The sequence below is a fragment of the Lygodium microphyllum genome, chromosome 25 (genome assembly GCF_053477565.2).
Source record: "Lygodium microphyllum isolate KBCC chromosome 25, Lygodium_microphyllum_v1.1.10, whole genome shotgun sequence".
Classification (NCBI taxonomy): Eukaryota; Viridiplantae; Streptophyta; class Polypodiopsida; order Schizaeales; family Lygodiaceae; genus Lygodium; species Lygodium microphyllum.
The window spans coordinates 93416696-93432434 of NC_141159.1; the positions used below are offsets into that span (position 1 = coordinate 93416696).

The 15739-nt window shown below is 38.1% G+C and overlaps 1 protein-coding gene across 1 annotated transcript; it reads left to right on the plus strand.

The window, feature by feature from the left end:
• Positions 1-11524: 11524 nt before the first annotated feature.
• Positions 11525-14759, plus strand: LOC148014510 (E3 ubiquitin-protein ligase WAV3-like). Its single transcript, XM_087666636.1, has 2 exons — positions 11525-12455; positions 12579-14759. Exons 1-2 carry the CDS (start codon positions 12195-12197, stop codon positions 14646-14648), a joined length of 2331 nt encoding a protein of 776 aa, XP_087522762.1. The 5' UTR covers positions 11525-12194; the 3' UTR covers positions 14649-14759.
• Positions 14760-15739: the final 980 nt, after the last annotated feature.

Genomic DNA, 15739 nt, shown 5'->3' on the forward strand with positions numbered 1-15739 from the left:
TTTTTTAAATGGGAAGATTATTATTGTAATGCCACCAAAGGTATACCACAACCCCAAAATTATTTATAATATTTTTACCCATGCACAAACATCATATACACTTTGGTTCACATACATTAGTCTAATTTCTAAAATAATCTCAACTGGCAAGTACCTAATTAGCTCAATAATATCAAGGATTGTGATTGGTTTTGTGCTTTCCTATGTTAAGTAATGTTGTTGTCTAATTGGACTTCATGTTTGTGGTATTGAGTTGACTTTGCCCTTATTTATGATTGCACGATTTTTCCATTATAGAATATATTTGCATAGTACCTTGAATACTACCATCCCAGCCTGATATTGCCAAAATATTAAGCATAATGCAACCAAGTTAATTGGAATAGTTGTCTAGATAAGGCATCTCCAAAAGATTCTAAAAATAAATGCCCCTACAAGATTGGTTGTAAAATTACATTAACAAATGATATCCTTTGAATATAGCATGCATGTGTGCACACACACGTGCATGTGCACGTGGATGCATGCGTGTGCCACACGCACACGCACACATGCGCACGCACATGCGCACGCATGCACGCACGCACGCGCGCACGCGCGCACGCGCACACGCGCACACGCGCACACACACACACACACACACACACACACACACACACACACACACACACACACACACACACACACACACACACACACACACACACACACACACACACACACACACACACACACACACACACACACACACACACACACACACACACACACACACACACACACACACACACACACACACACACACAAGCCATACGCTAGGCTTAGCAATGCATGACAAAGTGCAACTTGTGTTTGATATAGAGAGATGTGTTGAGTTTTGATTGATAGTAGTCTATTGTATTATGCTTTTTGTATAATGTAAAAGATGTTGTGATAAACAATGTTTTTGGAAAAGCGTACACAAAATTGCTTCTAAATATATACAATAATACTTTTTCTAATATAACTTTGTGGGTTATCAAATCCACGGTGTGAGCTATCATCAAAAGGATATTAATGATGCTACTCTTGATTATCTATTAAGTTAAATCAACCATGATGTAGAAGATCTCTTTATTAGTTTTCGATTAGTGCTAATAAAAGGCAAATGGCATTTAGCCAAATTATCAATTTTAAAGCAAAGTAGCTTTTCCATCAGTGGCATGACGATAATCACATTAGTATTTATATATATATATATATATATATATATATATATATATATATATATATATATATATATATATATATATATATATATTATATATATATATATATATATATATATATATATATATATATATATATATATATATATATTATATATATATATATATATATATATATATATATATATATATATATATATATATATATATATATATATATATATTATATATATATATATATATATATATATATATATATATATATATATATATATATATATATATATATATATATATATATATATATATATATATATATATAAGAGAGTGTTACATTGAAAATTATTGCAATAGAATTTTTGAATATGCATTTAATTTTGTCTACCTCAAGTTACAATGGACTTTTGTAGCATATGAGGAGTGCTGAAGAGCATTTTTTTAAAAGTAGGAATTGACTTTGAGAACTTCTTAGGGTGGGATACAACTTCTTGATGTGATGGAAGGACTTCTTTTTTTTGGAAACCCTTCTAACATATAGTTTGATGTCATTTAAGAGTACCAAACTAGTGTCTGAAATAAAATTGACAGCTGAATGCGTAATGACGTCTAGACTTCTCCAAGTTTTGCCAAGAGCTTCACATAGACCATCACCATTTTATCTCTTATGAGCATCAGGTATAGTTCATTAGAGAGGTTTGACATGTTGCCCTTTAAATAACCTCTTTAACTTTGCATACTTCCAAAAATTTAAAAGGTAAGAGTTGAGCCCAATGCAAGACCTATTGAACTTGTTCTCTTTGAGGTAAACAGTTTCATTGTCTTAAATTTGTTGTCAATTTCTATGGAAATGCCTATCATTAGCTACGCAACAACTTATGGATGCTATTCAAAGCTTTTAATGAGTTATATGTCTTCCTAATTAAACCACCTATAAACATGATGATGTCATAGATTAAGCAATTTCAAGCCGAGTAATAAGGGGCTCAAAGTTTGCATTAACGAATCTTCTATAATCTCACAATTTTCTATTGGACAATAATAATCACCAATCACAATCCTAAATAACACGACAATGTGAGAATACGCACCATTTTATGATTTACAACATTTTGAAACATTTTTTTTTCAATGTGGTGTCAGATAAATCAACTAGAGTGTTGAATCTTTTATGACATAGTCTAAGGCTCGTGGAGGACATGTGGAAAATGTATTAAATTATAGGTACATAGGAGTTCAAGTCATAGTTTCTGTGAAGTTTTACTTGTTCTCATTTTCAGTGTCCGTAGCAATGATAATGAAGTGAACATATATCTACCCATTATGCATGCCCATCATCATGCCTAATTTCTTAGCCATTCATACTATCCACTACACTACACACTCTCCAACTTGGTACAACTCATGGAAAGCCCAAAAGTTAGATTGGTCTACATAGAGACTAGCTTGCCAAATGCATCCACCTTTTTCATGAACTTTTGGAATGAATAAAGTCACCAATCAAATTCTCTTGGTGGTGTAGCATGACTAAACCTATAAGAGGATGCCATCATGCAAAGTGCTTCTCATATAGTTTCATTATATGATCACCAACTCTCTCTCCTTGTCCACTCATTTTGAAAGGCCACTTGTGCATAGAAAGACACTCTAGGGTAAGGATTTGGAATGCTTTTCTTTTCAGAAAGGTTTAAAGAGTTGGGTGCTAAACAAGAAATCCTTGGACCATCTCATCAATGTGTGTGCATTTTGGCTAATCAAATCTAAGTATGATAACTAAGTGTACTCTAACTTGCACACACTCTATATGGCGTTGAATCATTGTAGGCTTACTTAGGCCTACCAAGCCTCCATGAGCAATCAATCTAGTGATTCAATGCATATTTACTATTCGTAGGTTGACTTAGGCCTACCAATCCTCATTTTGCAATCCCTAGTATTGACTTCTTAGGTATTAAAATAAAAAGGTATCCATTCACAAACAACGTATTTCACATCAAATTATAGTAAACAAAAAATGTGTGTTAACCACACTATGAATATGCTTCACATACCTACTTTGTTTTGGGCCGTGTGTATGGATATATAGTTTGGTTGTAAAAATGAGTTGTTTACCATGGATTTTGGTAGCAACACCATTTTCATATTGAACTAAAACTATAGGTAATGTATGTGTTGAAAATGATAATTGAACATTTCACTCTTAATCATTGCAAGTTACCAATGTAATATCTCAGTAGTTGTGTAAAGGAAACAATCTCCATACATTATGTAAAACATCAAGTATTAAATCATTAAAAATATGAAACTTTTGGAAAATGCCACTATTTGCATCACCTTGAGTGGAAGTATTGTACATTGGACTCAATACACAATAAATCTTTTTATATTGGCTACCACCACAACACATAAAAAATAAAGATATACAATCTATTCTTCATGAAGCACATATATTGTATAGCGACAAGGTAGAATAGTGGCACATTTAGAGCAACAACTTGCTACTGAGGAGAGGGGATGCTTTGTTGGTTGTATGGGTCGGGAAGCTTATGGGATTACTTCATCATTTTTTACTTGTGGCAAACAATATTATTTTTCCTTTTTATAATGTGTAGATGTAAATATATTAAGAATAGAAAATATTTCTATTAGTGTGTACCTAGTAAGGAGTTTAAAGGCTATCTTGAATATTGAGTGTTTAGCCCTCAAGGCTTTAAAAAGAAGCACAATAGACTCCCTCATAGCCTTCTACTAAAGTACTTTATTCCTAGTAGCCCAAGTATTTTTTATGATTGCAACCCACCCTTCCTATGTTCAAGAGCTTCAAATTTCTTCATCAAGCTTGGCTTTTTTGCCAACAAATAAAGCCATCATTGGAGTTGCGACTGAATTAATGTAATGCAAACACAATGCTCACCTTATAAAAAGCCACATATCTAGCGTATTAGACTTTCCATAAATTTTAGTATGGTCAATGGCAAGTGTAAAAGTTAGAAATTGGCTAGAACTCGACAAACACAAAAAAACTTGAAATTTTAACAAAACAAGACATTAAATGATGAAATTAAGAGAAATAAACAGTGTACATGTATAGAATTCAAAAAACTAGTAATTCTAGAAAAATTTTGTTACGAAGCGGAACACGAGGCAAATCTAACAAATCAAATCTCAATCATAAACAACTTTATGACACACATAATAGAGCTTAGTGGAAAAATATAACAAATCAAACATCTCAACTATTAAATACAAACAACATTATAATACATAAGATTATTTTAATAACTCAATAGATTGAGAAAAACAAGAGAAAAACACACGATTGGGTCCAAACTCCCCCGTGGAAAAAGCCATGGTTTGCCATCCTTAATTGTATATTATAGTTTTATATGGATATTTGCATTCATATCTTACATATAGTTACAAAGAAAATATAAACATCAATTGAAATGCTGAGTTTTAAGAGTCAAGAGGTATCTTATAACATGCTACAATTGCTGCAAAAAATTATGTGCTTTGAATCTTGACATTTTGACATCACTATCACGTTCAAAGCATGCCAAAACCCCCAAAATGACTTTTGAAGCTCTAAATTCTGATTTTGGATGAGGGAGCAACGAAAAAACTAAGTTTTCACCCTCTTCTCTTATTTTGCACGTGATTTTGTTGCATTTATAAAGAAAGCTAGAAAAAGCCTTCTAAACTTAATCACATTAAGAAAATAGCAAGTTATCATAACTATGAGTTATATAGCTCAAATCAATAATCTAGTAAAAAAATTAAACTCATTAATCACCCCCACTTACCATATAGATTATTCTCATGTAGAGTTTTGGGATCAATTTTTAGAGGGAAAAATTTGTCAAATTTTGCTTAAAAAGTTCTTGCATGTCAAGAGGAGCAAGCCTTTCTCATGTACTATGCTCCACGATTAGCAATAGACATGAGAGCATCAACTATCAAAACCACAATTGTGATAAAACAATACCAAATTTTAGACATAGAGACCTTAGTAAGGAGCCCAACGAAGATGAACTCACACAGAGGTGGTAGTGGGATTTAAAGTAGCAATGATTTGTTCAACGAGGCCAAGGCTCACCAAATCAAGTTTATTAGTTGAGTAAGTAAACATATTATTACTACTAAAATTATCTTATTAACTAAATAAATAGTTCTCTATTATATAAAAGCTAGAAAGGATAATATGGAACTTCAATTGTAGGTTGAAAATAACATATTAAGAGACCTAAATAGCCTAAATAAATAAAGTGTAACTTGTTCAAAATATCTAAGAGAACTTGGAAATTACAAAAGCATAGCAATAATTTAGCATTAGTTAAATATTAAGGATCATAGGCCTCAATTGAAAGCCTAAAAATGAAAGATAAGAAGCCAAAACCCTTAAGATGAAATGATAAAAACAACTATGACTAATGAAAATTAAGAGGAAAAGAAAAGTCAAGAGGGATGTTCACTACTCATCTTATGGGATGAGGTTCTCCACCTTGAGGGATGTGAGCATGAAAAGAGATTGCTTAAGTACCTTTCAGGGCAAAGGATCGAGTGGTAATGCTCCCAAAATGTAGAATGAGTCTTAAGGTGTAAGGGAGCTTAGCAGGGCTTTGAGTTGATAAATCTCTTTTAGCTACTACTAAAGTGAGTGCAATCACATAGAACCTAGCCTTGTAGTCTTAGAAGGCCCCATCTTAGGTGAGACAGTTTTGGCCACTCTTGCAAGTGTGAGATTTTATAAAGACATTCAATTAACATGTATTTACTAGTTTTTTAATTGTTTGCTATGGTGCTAAGGGGATGCACTAAGGAACTTTCTATAAAGGGGTATTAAAAAAATTTATGTTATGTATCTCATAATGGGGAAGCATAAATTGGATGGAAAATTAAAGAAAATGTCAAGTTAGTGTGTGGAAAGTGGGTGATTCAAATAGCAAGAATTGGCTCTATGGATGGGTGGACTTGGTAAATCAAGTAGCTTTCCAACTAAATAAATTTTAAGAAGGGCATTAGAGTGTGACTACCTCTAGTAGGATAGAACCCAAGTTAACACTATTGTAAGGGAATGGTGGGTATAAAACTAGTCCTTGAGGTCATGGAAGTTTAAACAACTACTAGTCCCTATGAACCAAGTGCAAGGTTAGCTACTCTAATCTTTAATTGGTTTCCTAGTGACCCTTCTTAAATGGGTATTGGATTGTTGTTAGGGTGACCATCCAACCCTTCCCTTGCCAAGTAGAACCAAAAGTCCCTTGTCCAACTAAGTTGAACATTCTTGGAAGGGAGACTAGATGGTGAATTAGGGGTTTTGGTTGACTACTTGAGGACCCATCTAGGGACTATGGGAGGAGTACCTCACAATCCAAACCCCCAAACCTTCATTGATGAACCTAATCTCTAGCTTTGGCATAGAGTGCCCTATGCAAAGACAGCCAAAAAAGAGGATATATAGATTTCTATTACTTAAAGCACATGGGACAAAGCGGTGCCACCTTCTTAATGTAGATATTTGGTAGGTAGCTTTCTAGCCACCACCCTCCAAAAAAGAAGATTCATCTTGGGGTTAGGGGTAGATCTCCAAACTTTGACCTTCAAACCTTTCCAAATTAGCCAAGAACCTAAGGGGAACTTTTTTTTCTAGTCCTCTCAACTTGATAAATAGCTCCTTTTGTGCTTTTTGAAAGCTCCCCTTTTCTTCAACTTGCAAGAAAGTTTTCCTGTTGACTAAGCATTTTATAGCCTTCTCCCCCTAATCACTAGGAGGGAGGTATGACTTTGCTCCTCTTTCCATTTAAGTTCATTGGCCACTTCTCATCATTTGACCACAAGTGCTTGGACAATTAGGCTATGTTGAATCATAGGTATGCACCCTATGACCATGAGGATATCTTCGAAATTCAAGCCATCTCACTTGTGGAAATGCAAGCACATAAATGTTGAACAATAGGCAATAAGCAAGCAATAAAATCCATAACACAATACACGATATATACCATAAAAGCCACACAAGTGAATGCATGTTGGTGACCAACAATACCTCCAATTTCCCTCTCTCCAAGTGGATGTGATCCAACACATCAAGAGTGAAGGAGGAGTGGAGTGCATATAGGCTACAAGACAATACTTGAGACAAATAAATTGACCCTAAATGAGCTGTCAAATTGCCCATACAGGCACCCAAAAAATAGCCTTGCCTAACCCATGAACTGTACACCCTAAGACCCCCTCTCAAATCATGGGTCGTTAGTACAATAAAATGTATGATAATGAAGAACAACAAGCCCCTAGGAATCATCACCCTATCCCAAAAAGGGCATCTTTGTCCTTGTCACATAGTGGAACATACAACAATAGCAGAAAGTTAGTGTGAGTGTATCTGGCTAGGTCAACACTAGTGCATATGTAAGCACGTGCACTCACATAGTAATCACACAACAACCTATACATAGATTGGGTCCTCAAGTGGGACAATGCTCTAGCTTTTGCCTCAAGTTTGACCCATCTCACAATCCATCCATATGTTTTATGCATGCAAAACAAACTTGCACTCCCCTAGGGAGAGAGCATGAGAGGTTTTGCCTTGTAGTAGGTACAAGTGACTCTAAGAGCTTACAATTTCTACCTCGAGCCAACATCCTCTATGGTGCCTAGGTTCAACCAATCTACTTGATTCCAAACAATCTCCCGCCAAAAGATCCCAATGTTCTCACCATGCAATGATAGGTTATGCTTCCAAAATGGTCGATATGGTATATTAGCAATATTGAGATGGTTCAATAAACATTCCCTATGTGTTTTGGAAATGATCGTATACTTACATGCTTATTTTTCATTTGTTTACGTGTAGTCTTAGCATCCAACATGCTTTTTAAGAGTTTGACTACCATGATTTGTGTTGTTTGGTAGGGGTTAGCCTAGCTATAGAGGAATAATTAGGGGATATACCAATGGCTACTTTTCTTGAAATACTTTCGAAAGAAAGCTCCTTGGTTCTTGATGTTTGAAGATTTGAAGATGCAATTTGCCAAAAATTTGTAACTTTTAATTACTAAATACATAAGCAAAACATGCTTTTACAATTGAGACACCATCCCCTCTAAAAAGGGACTTGAAGTTTCCACCTATTCTTTTTCCTTCTTAGCTTTCTTCTTGATTAGCCTTGAGACCTTTCCTTTAGTCTCCCATTCTATCCTCTTCTCTCCTAAGGCATCATCCTCAAGTGTATTTCTATCATAAAAAGTGTATAGTTACATTGGAGGTATCACCCTAACCTTAACCTAAAGATTCCATTCCATTGACTTCTCATTATATTCTCACACCTTACACTTGCCACAGACTACAAGTATTGTATAAGGAGATTTTAATAAGGCTTTCCAACTAGAGTTCGTAACAAGTGCTCTTTCTTATGGTGTAAGTACTTGCCTTTTGCATCATCTTTATCCTTTTCAATTTCATGTCAACTAGACCATTGGTATTTAATTTTTTTTCTCCGAATAAAAAAGAGTCTTTTCATGTCTTTTAGTAAATTTTAAACATTTACACATACTCATATCACACACACTTTTATTAGTTGAACAAGCACACTTTTATTGCATGAAAAGAAATTCCCCTATACAAGGCACATGCTTCATATGTGTCTTATTGGTGTAAGATGGGTCATTGTACAATATTAAAAGGAAAGTTTACATGCACTAACACATTTTAGTTTTTGTGATGCTTTAGAGGCTAGTATACTAAGAAGCATCTTTGCATTCAAACTTACATGTACCTTAGTCCCACAACCCAATTCATCCAACTAGACAACAAATAACTAAGAAACTTCTAAACAAGTACTAGAAGGTAAGACCTCACATGCTTGCTCATAGGCAACTACATGCAGAGATCGTGCTTCTAGCACCCATTGCTAATTTGTCGAGACTTAAATTTGGCATTGTCCTTTGACATAAAGTGGTCTAGTTAGTTAGACTATGAAAACACACATACTCAAACAAAATGTCTCATAAGAGAGGTTCCTTATGCTTACATCTAACAAAGTAGTCATATTAAATAAAAGTTGAGTCCATATAAATGCTTAACTCATAGGAACACACATAGCTTGCCTTATCCAAAACTTAAAGAACAAACTGATTAACTACCATGAAAAATCTTCTACTTAGAGCACAATAGAGCAGAGACTGAATGTTTTGGGCCCTTTATTAGAGACCAAATAAACTTGGGGCTATCTTAAACAATGTGAGTATAGTTGATATATTTGTCTTGTATATTGGACAATACATGGAAATTTTGTGGTTACAGTCATTCTTGTTGCATGATATATGTTAGGAATGAGTGTTTTCTTCCAAAACAACCTTGTGGCTTATAAATAAATGTGGTTATTTAGTGAGCATTAACAAGCCAGGATTAGAAGAGAGTGCATGACACCAAATTGGAACAAATGCATTAGTTTTTTCCACTGTATGATCATGGCAATTGTTATTTGTATACATCTACTATGCTTTCACTTGACAAACTTCCACTCTCATGCTATCTTCTTTTGAAGTATTCTTTTTTGCACTTTCATTCTGAATTTGTGAAGATAATCAACCATCTTGATAGCACTTAGCCAAATCATGGTAAAAATTAAAAGCTTGATTGCATGGCTAAAGAAAGGACTTGATTGTATGGAGGGGTCTCAAGACTAACCAAGTATGCAAGAATGACTGGAACATTCTTCACCAATTCAAAGGGCAATGACATCTCAACTAGATTTTGCTCATGGAAACACACCCTAGAAGCACAACATGAGGCAAGGATAAAAAAGGAGATAACCTTAGCCTTCATGGTCAATTTGAAGGGTGATGACATCTTGAACCTATAATCACATCTTTTTGGCCATGGAAACTTAGTTTGAATGGTGATGATGACTCGAACCTATTATCACACATTTTTGCCCACCAAACTCACTGCCATGGAAACTTAGTTTGAATGGTGATGATGACTTGAACATATTATCACATATTTTGCCCATGCAACTCACCTTGACTTAGGAGGAAAGTGGATAGAGGGGAAAAATATTCATGTTGGCTTGGAAACTTTGGAATACACATTGTTGAGGAGAGAAAGCGATAAAATTGAGATGAAAGGCAAGGGTCCTATAGTTCATGCTTGGTTGGTAGGATGATGGTCTCTTGACCCTATTATCACATAGAATCATTCTCATCAAAACACACTCATTTTAGAGGGTGATGATATATAAGGAAAACGCACTTGACTCAATTGATCTAGACTCAGAAGCTGGGATCACTCTCACTCTTGATCAACATGGAAGAAACTTGAGTGAGCTCAAGATGGATTGCTCTTCATTCCCATTCTAAGAGAAGTTATGTGCACACCATACATAGTAATGAAAATTGTATATTGTGCTCTTGGTGAAGCTTTGACACTATTGGATGGTTTACCCTCCACATGGTCGAATAGAGAAGCTATGCACACCATATTTACAATCATAGGCTTTGAAAGTTTGGTTAGGATTATTATCTACCCTCATGATGGTAGCAAAAGGGTCATTGATGCAAACTTTGCAATTCCATTTTCCTTTGATGAGGGGGCTGGTTGCAATTGTTAGTGAACCTACCCCTTAACCCTACTACTTAGAAAATACTACCACACATTTTGCTATAGGTAATTGACCCTAGGAGAACACCTTGAAGAGGGAGGGAAGGGGACATACGGAAGAGGATAGAAGGGGCTGACCATAATTATGAGGGGATTGTCCCTCACCCTACTACTTGCACCCCTACTTTCACACATTTGGCCCAAGAGACTGATCCTAGAGGCACACCTTTATGAGGAAGGGAACATAATAAGTTTTTGACATTTTCCCATGTGGGAAAAGGGGCTCTTTGCTTTCGTTCTTCTGTATAGCGTTCAACAACATGAGCTTCAACTCGGGAGGCACCACCTAACCAGCCACCATGGGCCAATAGCCTCTTGGCCTCAACTGTGTGTGCCTAGCAGGCAAGCAGCATATTGCCCCCAATCAAACATGGCTAGGTAAGTGGTGCCTCTCCTAAGCAAGAAGCTCATGTTGTAATTTAGAATGTGGAAATTAGTTTGAAACTCCTTGTGGAAGAGGATAGAGGGAAGAGGTGAGAAGTGGAAGGGTCTCTGATGAGAGAACTGATGGAGAACAAAAGGAAGAGGTGGGAAACAACATCCATCCAACTTGGGCTAGGGAAGGGGAAGGGTCGCTCATCATCAAGAGCGACTTCAAGAACATAAAAGACTAGGTTTGGAAAAGAGGAGACCATGGGATTGTGGCTTCTCATTGGTAGATTTGAGAGGCAATGTTGGGTGTGAGTTCGAAGGGAAAGAAAAGGGGGAGGCTGAGAGAGAGAGAGAGAGAGGGAGAGAGAGAGAGAGAGAGAGAGAGGCATTAGGCACAGCTTAAGGCCGGCGGGCCCCCGCATGTCAGACATAACGTGGCTGATGATTCGAGCAGGCTTTTGTTCCTTCTCCGCCATAGCCACCATGGAACGCGATTGTGGAGTAGGTGTGACAGCGCAGAATGATGATGGCTCCCGTAGGCCACCCTGTTCCGCAACCTGAGTCGTCCTCCAGCAACCCTCCAGGTCCTTCCTGCCTTGCCCCGCTGCTCTGTTCTCGACCTAACGCCGCAGCAGCATCGCCATGACGATCCACTCAGCAAGCCCCTGGAGCTGCTTTTCAAGCCTGCGCTTTCGCTCGCCGGCATGTCCAACAGCGCAGAATACCTGCGTGGCGGTCCAGGAAAGCACTTCTCCCATGGATGAAGAAAGGGAGAGATCATAGAGACCTTGCTGCATAACTACGCCTTCATCTGGCTTGGTATTCAAGCAGTTGCCGAGTTTCTATCTGAGACGCCAGTGGTGGTATTAGTATGCTGCTCCAGATTTGGTTTGTGTCAGCAAAATCCTAAGTTAGCAGTGGCCGTTTGTTCCTTGGATCAGGCAGAAGGCAAGCATGGGGAGCCGATGGAGGAGAATCAAAGCGTTCCTCAGTGCGCGAACGTGTTCCATCACCCCTACAGATCATCATCATCTTGAAAATGATGGCTCAACTCGCTCTGATTGGTCCCCTGAACAACTTCATATCGCTAATGACATGGCAATGACCGGGCCTGTTGCTACAGGCAGTGAGAGAGCAATGCCTGTTACTCTAAATGCAGGAACTTCAACTCCAAATACTACAGGCACAGTTCTCAATAGTGCTCGTCTTTCTCGGGTACTGATCCTGTGTCATCGATGGCTTTTTTCATCTTCTATTTTTGTATAGAGTTCTATCGGTTTGTCTCTGTAGGTTTTAAATTTATTGTACTGGTTTTGATTTAAATTATCTGTTCTGTAGAGTTCCTGCTCCATATGTTTGGAGGCAATGAAACCTGGTCAGGGTCAGGCTCTATTCACAGCTGAATGTTCACATACGTTCCACTTTTCATGCATTGTTTCAAATGTTAGGCATGGCAATCAGATTTGTCCAGTCTGCCGGGCCAAGTGGAAGGATGTACCATGGCAAGCTGCCCCAGATTCATCTAAATCTCCCACTAGAAGGCATGGAAGAACTCCTTCGGTTGTTCCTCGCTCATTATCACGGATAGGAAGACTAGGGTCCTCTCATGTCGCTGATGAGGAGCAAAGAAGGTCGAGCAATCTGTTCCATCTATTTGATGAGAGTATTGCACATGGGCCTATACGAGAACCTGATATATATGATGATGATGAGCCCCTTATGCAGCCAAGCAGAGACCTGGGTAATCAACAAGCAACTAGCAGCACAATTTCAGGCTGCAATAAACAAAAGGTTGAGATCAAAACCTACTCTGAGGTCGATGCTGTTCCTGCATGTGAGTCATGGCACAATTTCACGATACTAGTGCATGTAAAAGCTCCTCCAGCAAGCAGAGTTGGCAGTGAAAGAAGAGAGGTTGAAAGCTCTAATATCTCTGCCCTTTCAACAGATGTAAGTTCTCGTGCTCCTATTGACCTTGTTGCAGTGCTTGATATCAGTGGGAGTATGGCAGGGACAAAGCTAGCACTCCTCAAGCAGGCAATGGGTTTTGTCGTACATAATCTTAGCACAGCAGATCGCCTTTCAGTAGTTGTCTTCTCATCTACAGCCAGACGAATTTTTCCACTCCAGCGAATGGGTGAAGAAGGGCAGCGCCTGTCTTTACAATCTATAGATTCCCTTGTTTCCACAGGTGGCACCAATATTGCTGAGGGTTTAAGGAAGGGTGTGAAGGTGCTCGAGGACCGCAAGGAAAGAAACCCTGTTTCTTCCATTATGCTTCTATCTGATGGGCAAGACACATATAGCTTGAGCTCCCGAAGACAGCTACCTTTCTTTTTATCAAGAGGGCTCTCGGATTCCAGAAGATTAGTTCCGCGATCCATCAGGCGCAGTGCATTCCATGGGCATATGCAGATACCTGTACATACATTTGGTTTCGGATCTGATCATGATGCAGCTACTATGCATACAATAGCTGAAGTTTCTGGAGGCACCTTCTCTTTCATTCAGGCAGAGGGAGTGGTGCAGGATGCTTTCGCACAGTGCATCGGAGGTTTGTTAAGCGTGGTTATTCAGGATGTACAGCTTACAGTGTCTTGCTCTTCTCCTGGTGTTCTAATCAATAATATAAAGGCGGGAAGTTATGAGAGCAGCATCTTGGAGAGTGCAAGGCATGGCATAGTGAAGCTAGGAGATCTTTATGCTGAGGAGGAAAGAGATGTTTTATTGGAACTAGAGTTACCGTGTTGCCCCCAAGCAGAAGTTGATAGTTTGATGGCATTGGTACAAGCTGGGTGTATGTGCAAAGATCCTGTTACCCAAGATGTTAATCAGAGTACTGCTGACGAACTTTGCATTTCTCGGCCTTTAACTGTGACAGGTGAACAGAAATTGGTGAGTCTTGAAGTGGACCGACAACGCAACAGGCTGCGAACAGCAGAGGCGATTGCAGAAGCCAGATCACTGGCAGATCAAGGTGATATTTTAGCTGCACAGTCGAATCTACAGAATGCCAAGTCTGCATTGGAAAATTCTATTTCTGCCCGCGCTGGAGATCATCTGAGTGGGGCACTTGAAGCTGAGTTGAGTGAGATACAAGAGAGGATGGCAAACCAGCAATTGTATGAGAGATCTGGGAGAGCCTATCTGCTCTCAGCACAGAGTTCACATCAGAGGCAAAGGGCTACCACTAGGGGGGAATCTTTGGATGGGCTGAATCATGATTATCAAACTCAATCCATGGTGGACATGATTACTCAATCCCAAACCATGTCCTTTGTGGAGCTGTCTGGTTCTGGTGCAAATCCCTTTGCAGTAAGATCCAATCAGGGCAATGGTGCAAATGCACCGAACTCTGGACGTGCATTATTGCGGAGGGCATCTGCTATAGTGCGGAAAAGTGGCTAATTTAGATTTTTTTTTGGGTCGAAATAGAAATTTGCTCTTTATGTCAACTTTACAACTACAGTGTTTTGAAAATCCACGATTTTTGCGTGAATCCAATAAAAGTTTGCCAAATGTGCAGTGCTCCTCTGTTAATTTGCTTTACTTCCTAATGGTGGACAGTTTGAAATCTCTACCTCCTTGACTGGCCAATGAATAGTATTGTGGCAAGATCTTATGTGAAATGATTGTTGGCTTGGGAGTGTGGCATTTTATATGTCAAGCATTCTTACACGAGGAATCACTGGAAAGGAAGGGTAAGCTTCCAATATTCACGTGGTTCCTGATGGCAGGACATTTACATATCTTTATTGAAATTGGCATGTGTGCCAATATGTGTAAGCACTCAAATGTGGCACATATATAAATATATATAAACATACAAAGGGCTGCCTCTCATCTGTGAGAGCCTGTCAGATTAAATGTGGTGGAAGTGCAACAGATACTATTGAAGCCCAAGGAAACTTGGGAAAACAATTTTGGGAATTATCTTATAACAAGTTGATAGGGCCCATCTTAAAAGGTCTCACGTTTAGCAAAAACGAGTTGAGCATGTGGAATAGCTATAAGACATGGGTCAAAAATGTTGACCTGATCAAAGAGATGCCAAAGAGAAGACTGTTAATGGGGACATTTTCATAGTACATGGTGGCTTGTTTTAGTTGTCAAAACACTAAGGTTGGAAATTTTTAGGGGCCTAGAAGTCTTGACACAATTCTTGATTCTCTTGCTTATGTTGATGGCAAATAAATATTAAAGTGTCCATGATAACACGATATTGGACTTGAGACTACCATTTCTATTGTTGAGGTTTTGTTAACGGTTCCAACACTCTGATCAACTGCCTATGAAGATTGATGCGATAATGTTACATGCAATCTGATTTGGTCAAGTGTATTGGCACTTTGGATTATTTGCTTTTTGGAACTTGCTAGCTAGTGAAAGGCACCCAATCATAGCTAGCTATCCAATATGGGCATCAGTAGAGATTGGAGTGAGCTCCAATGATTGTCAAAACCCTGTTCAGACCTGTATTAGAGCAGGTTTGCTGTATA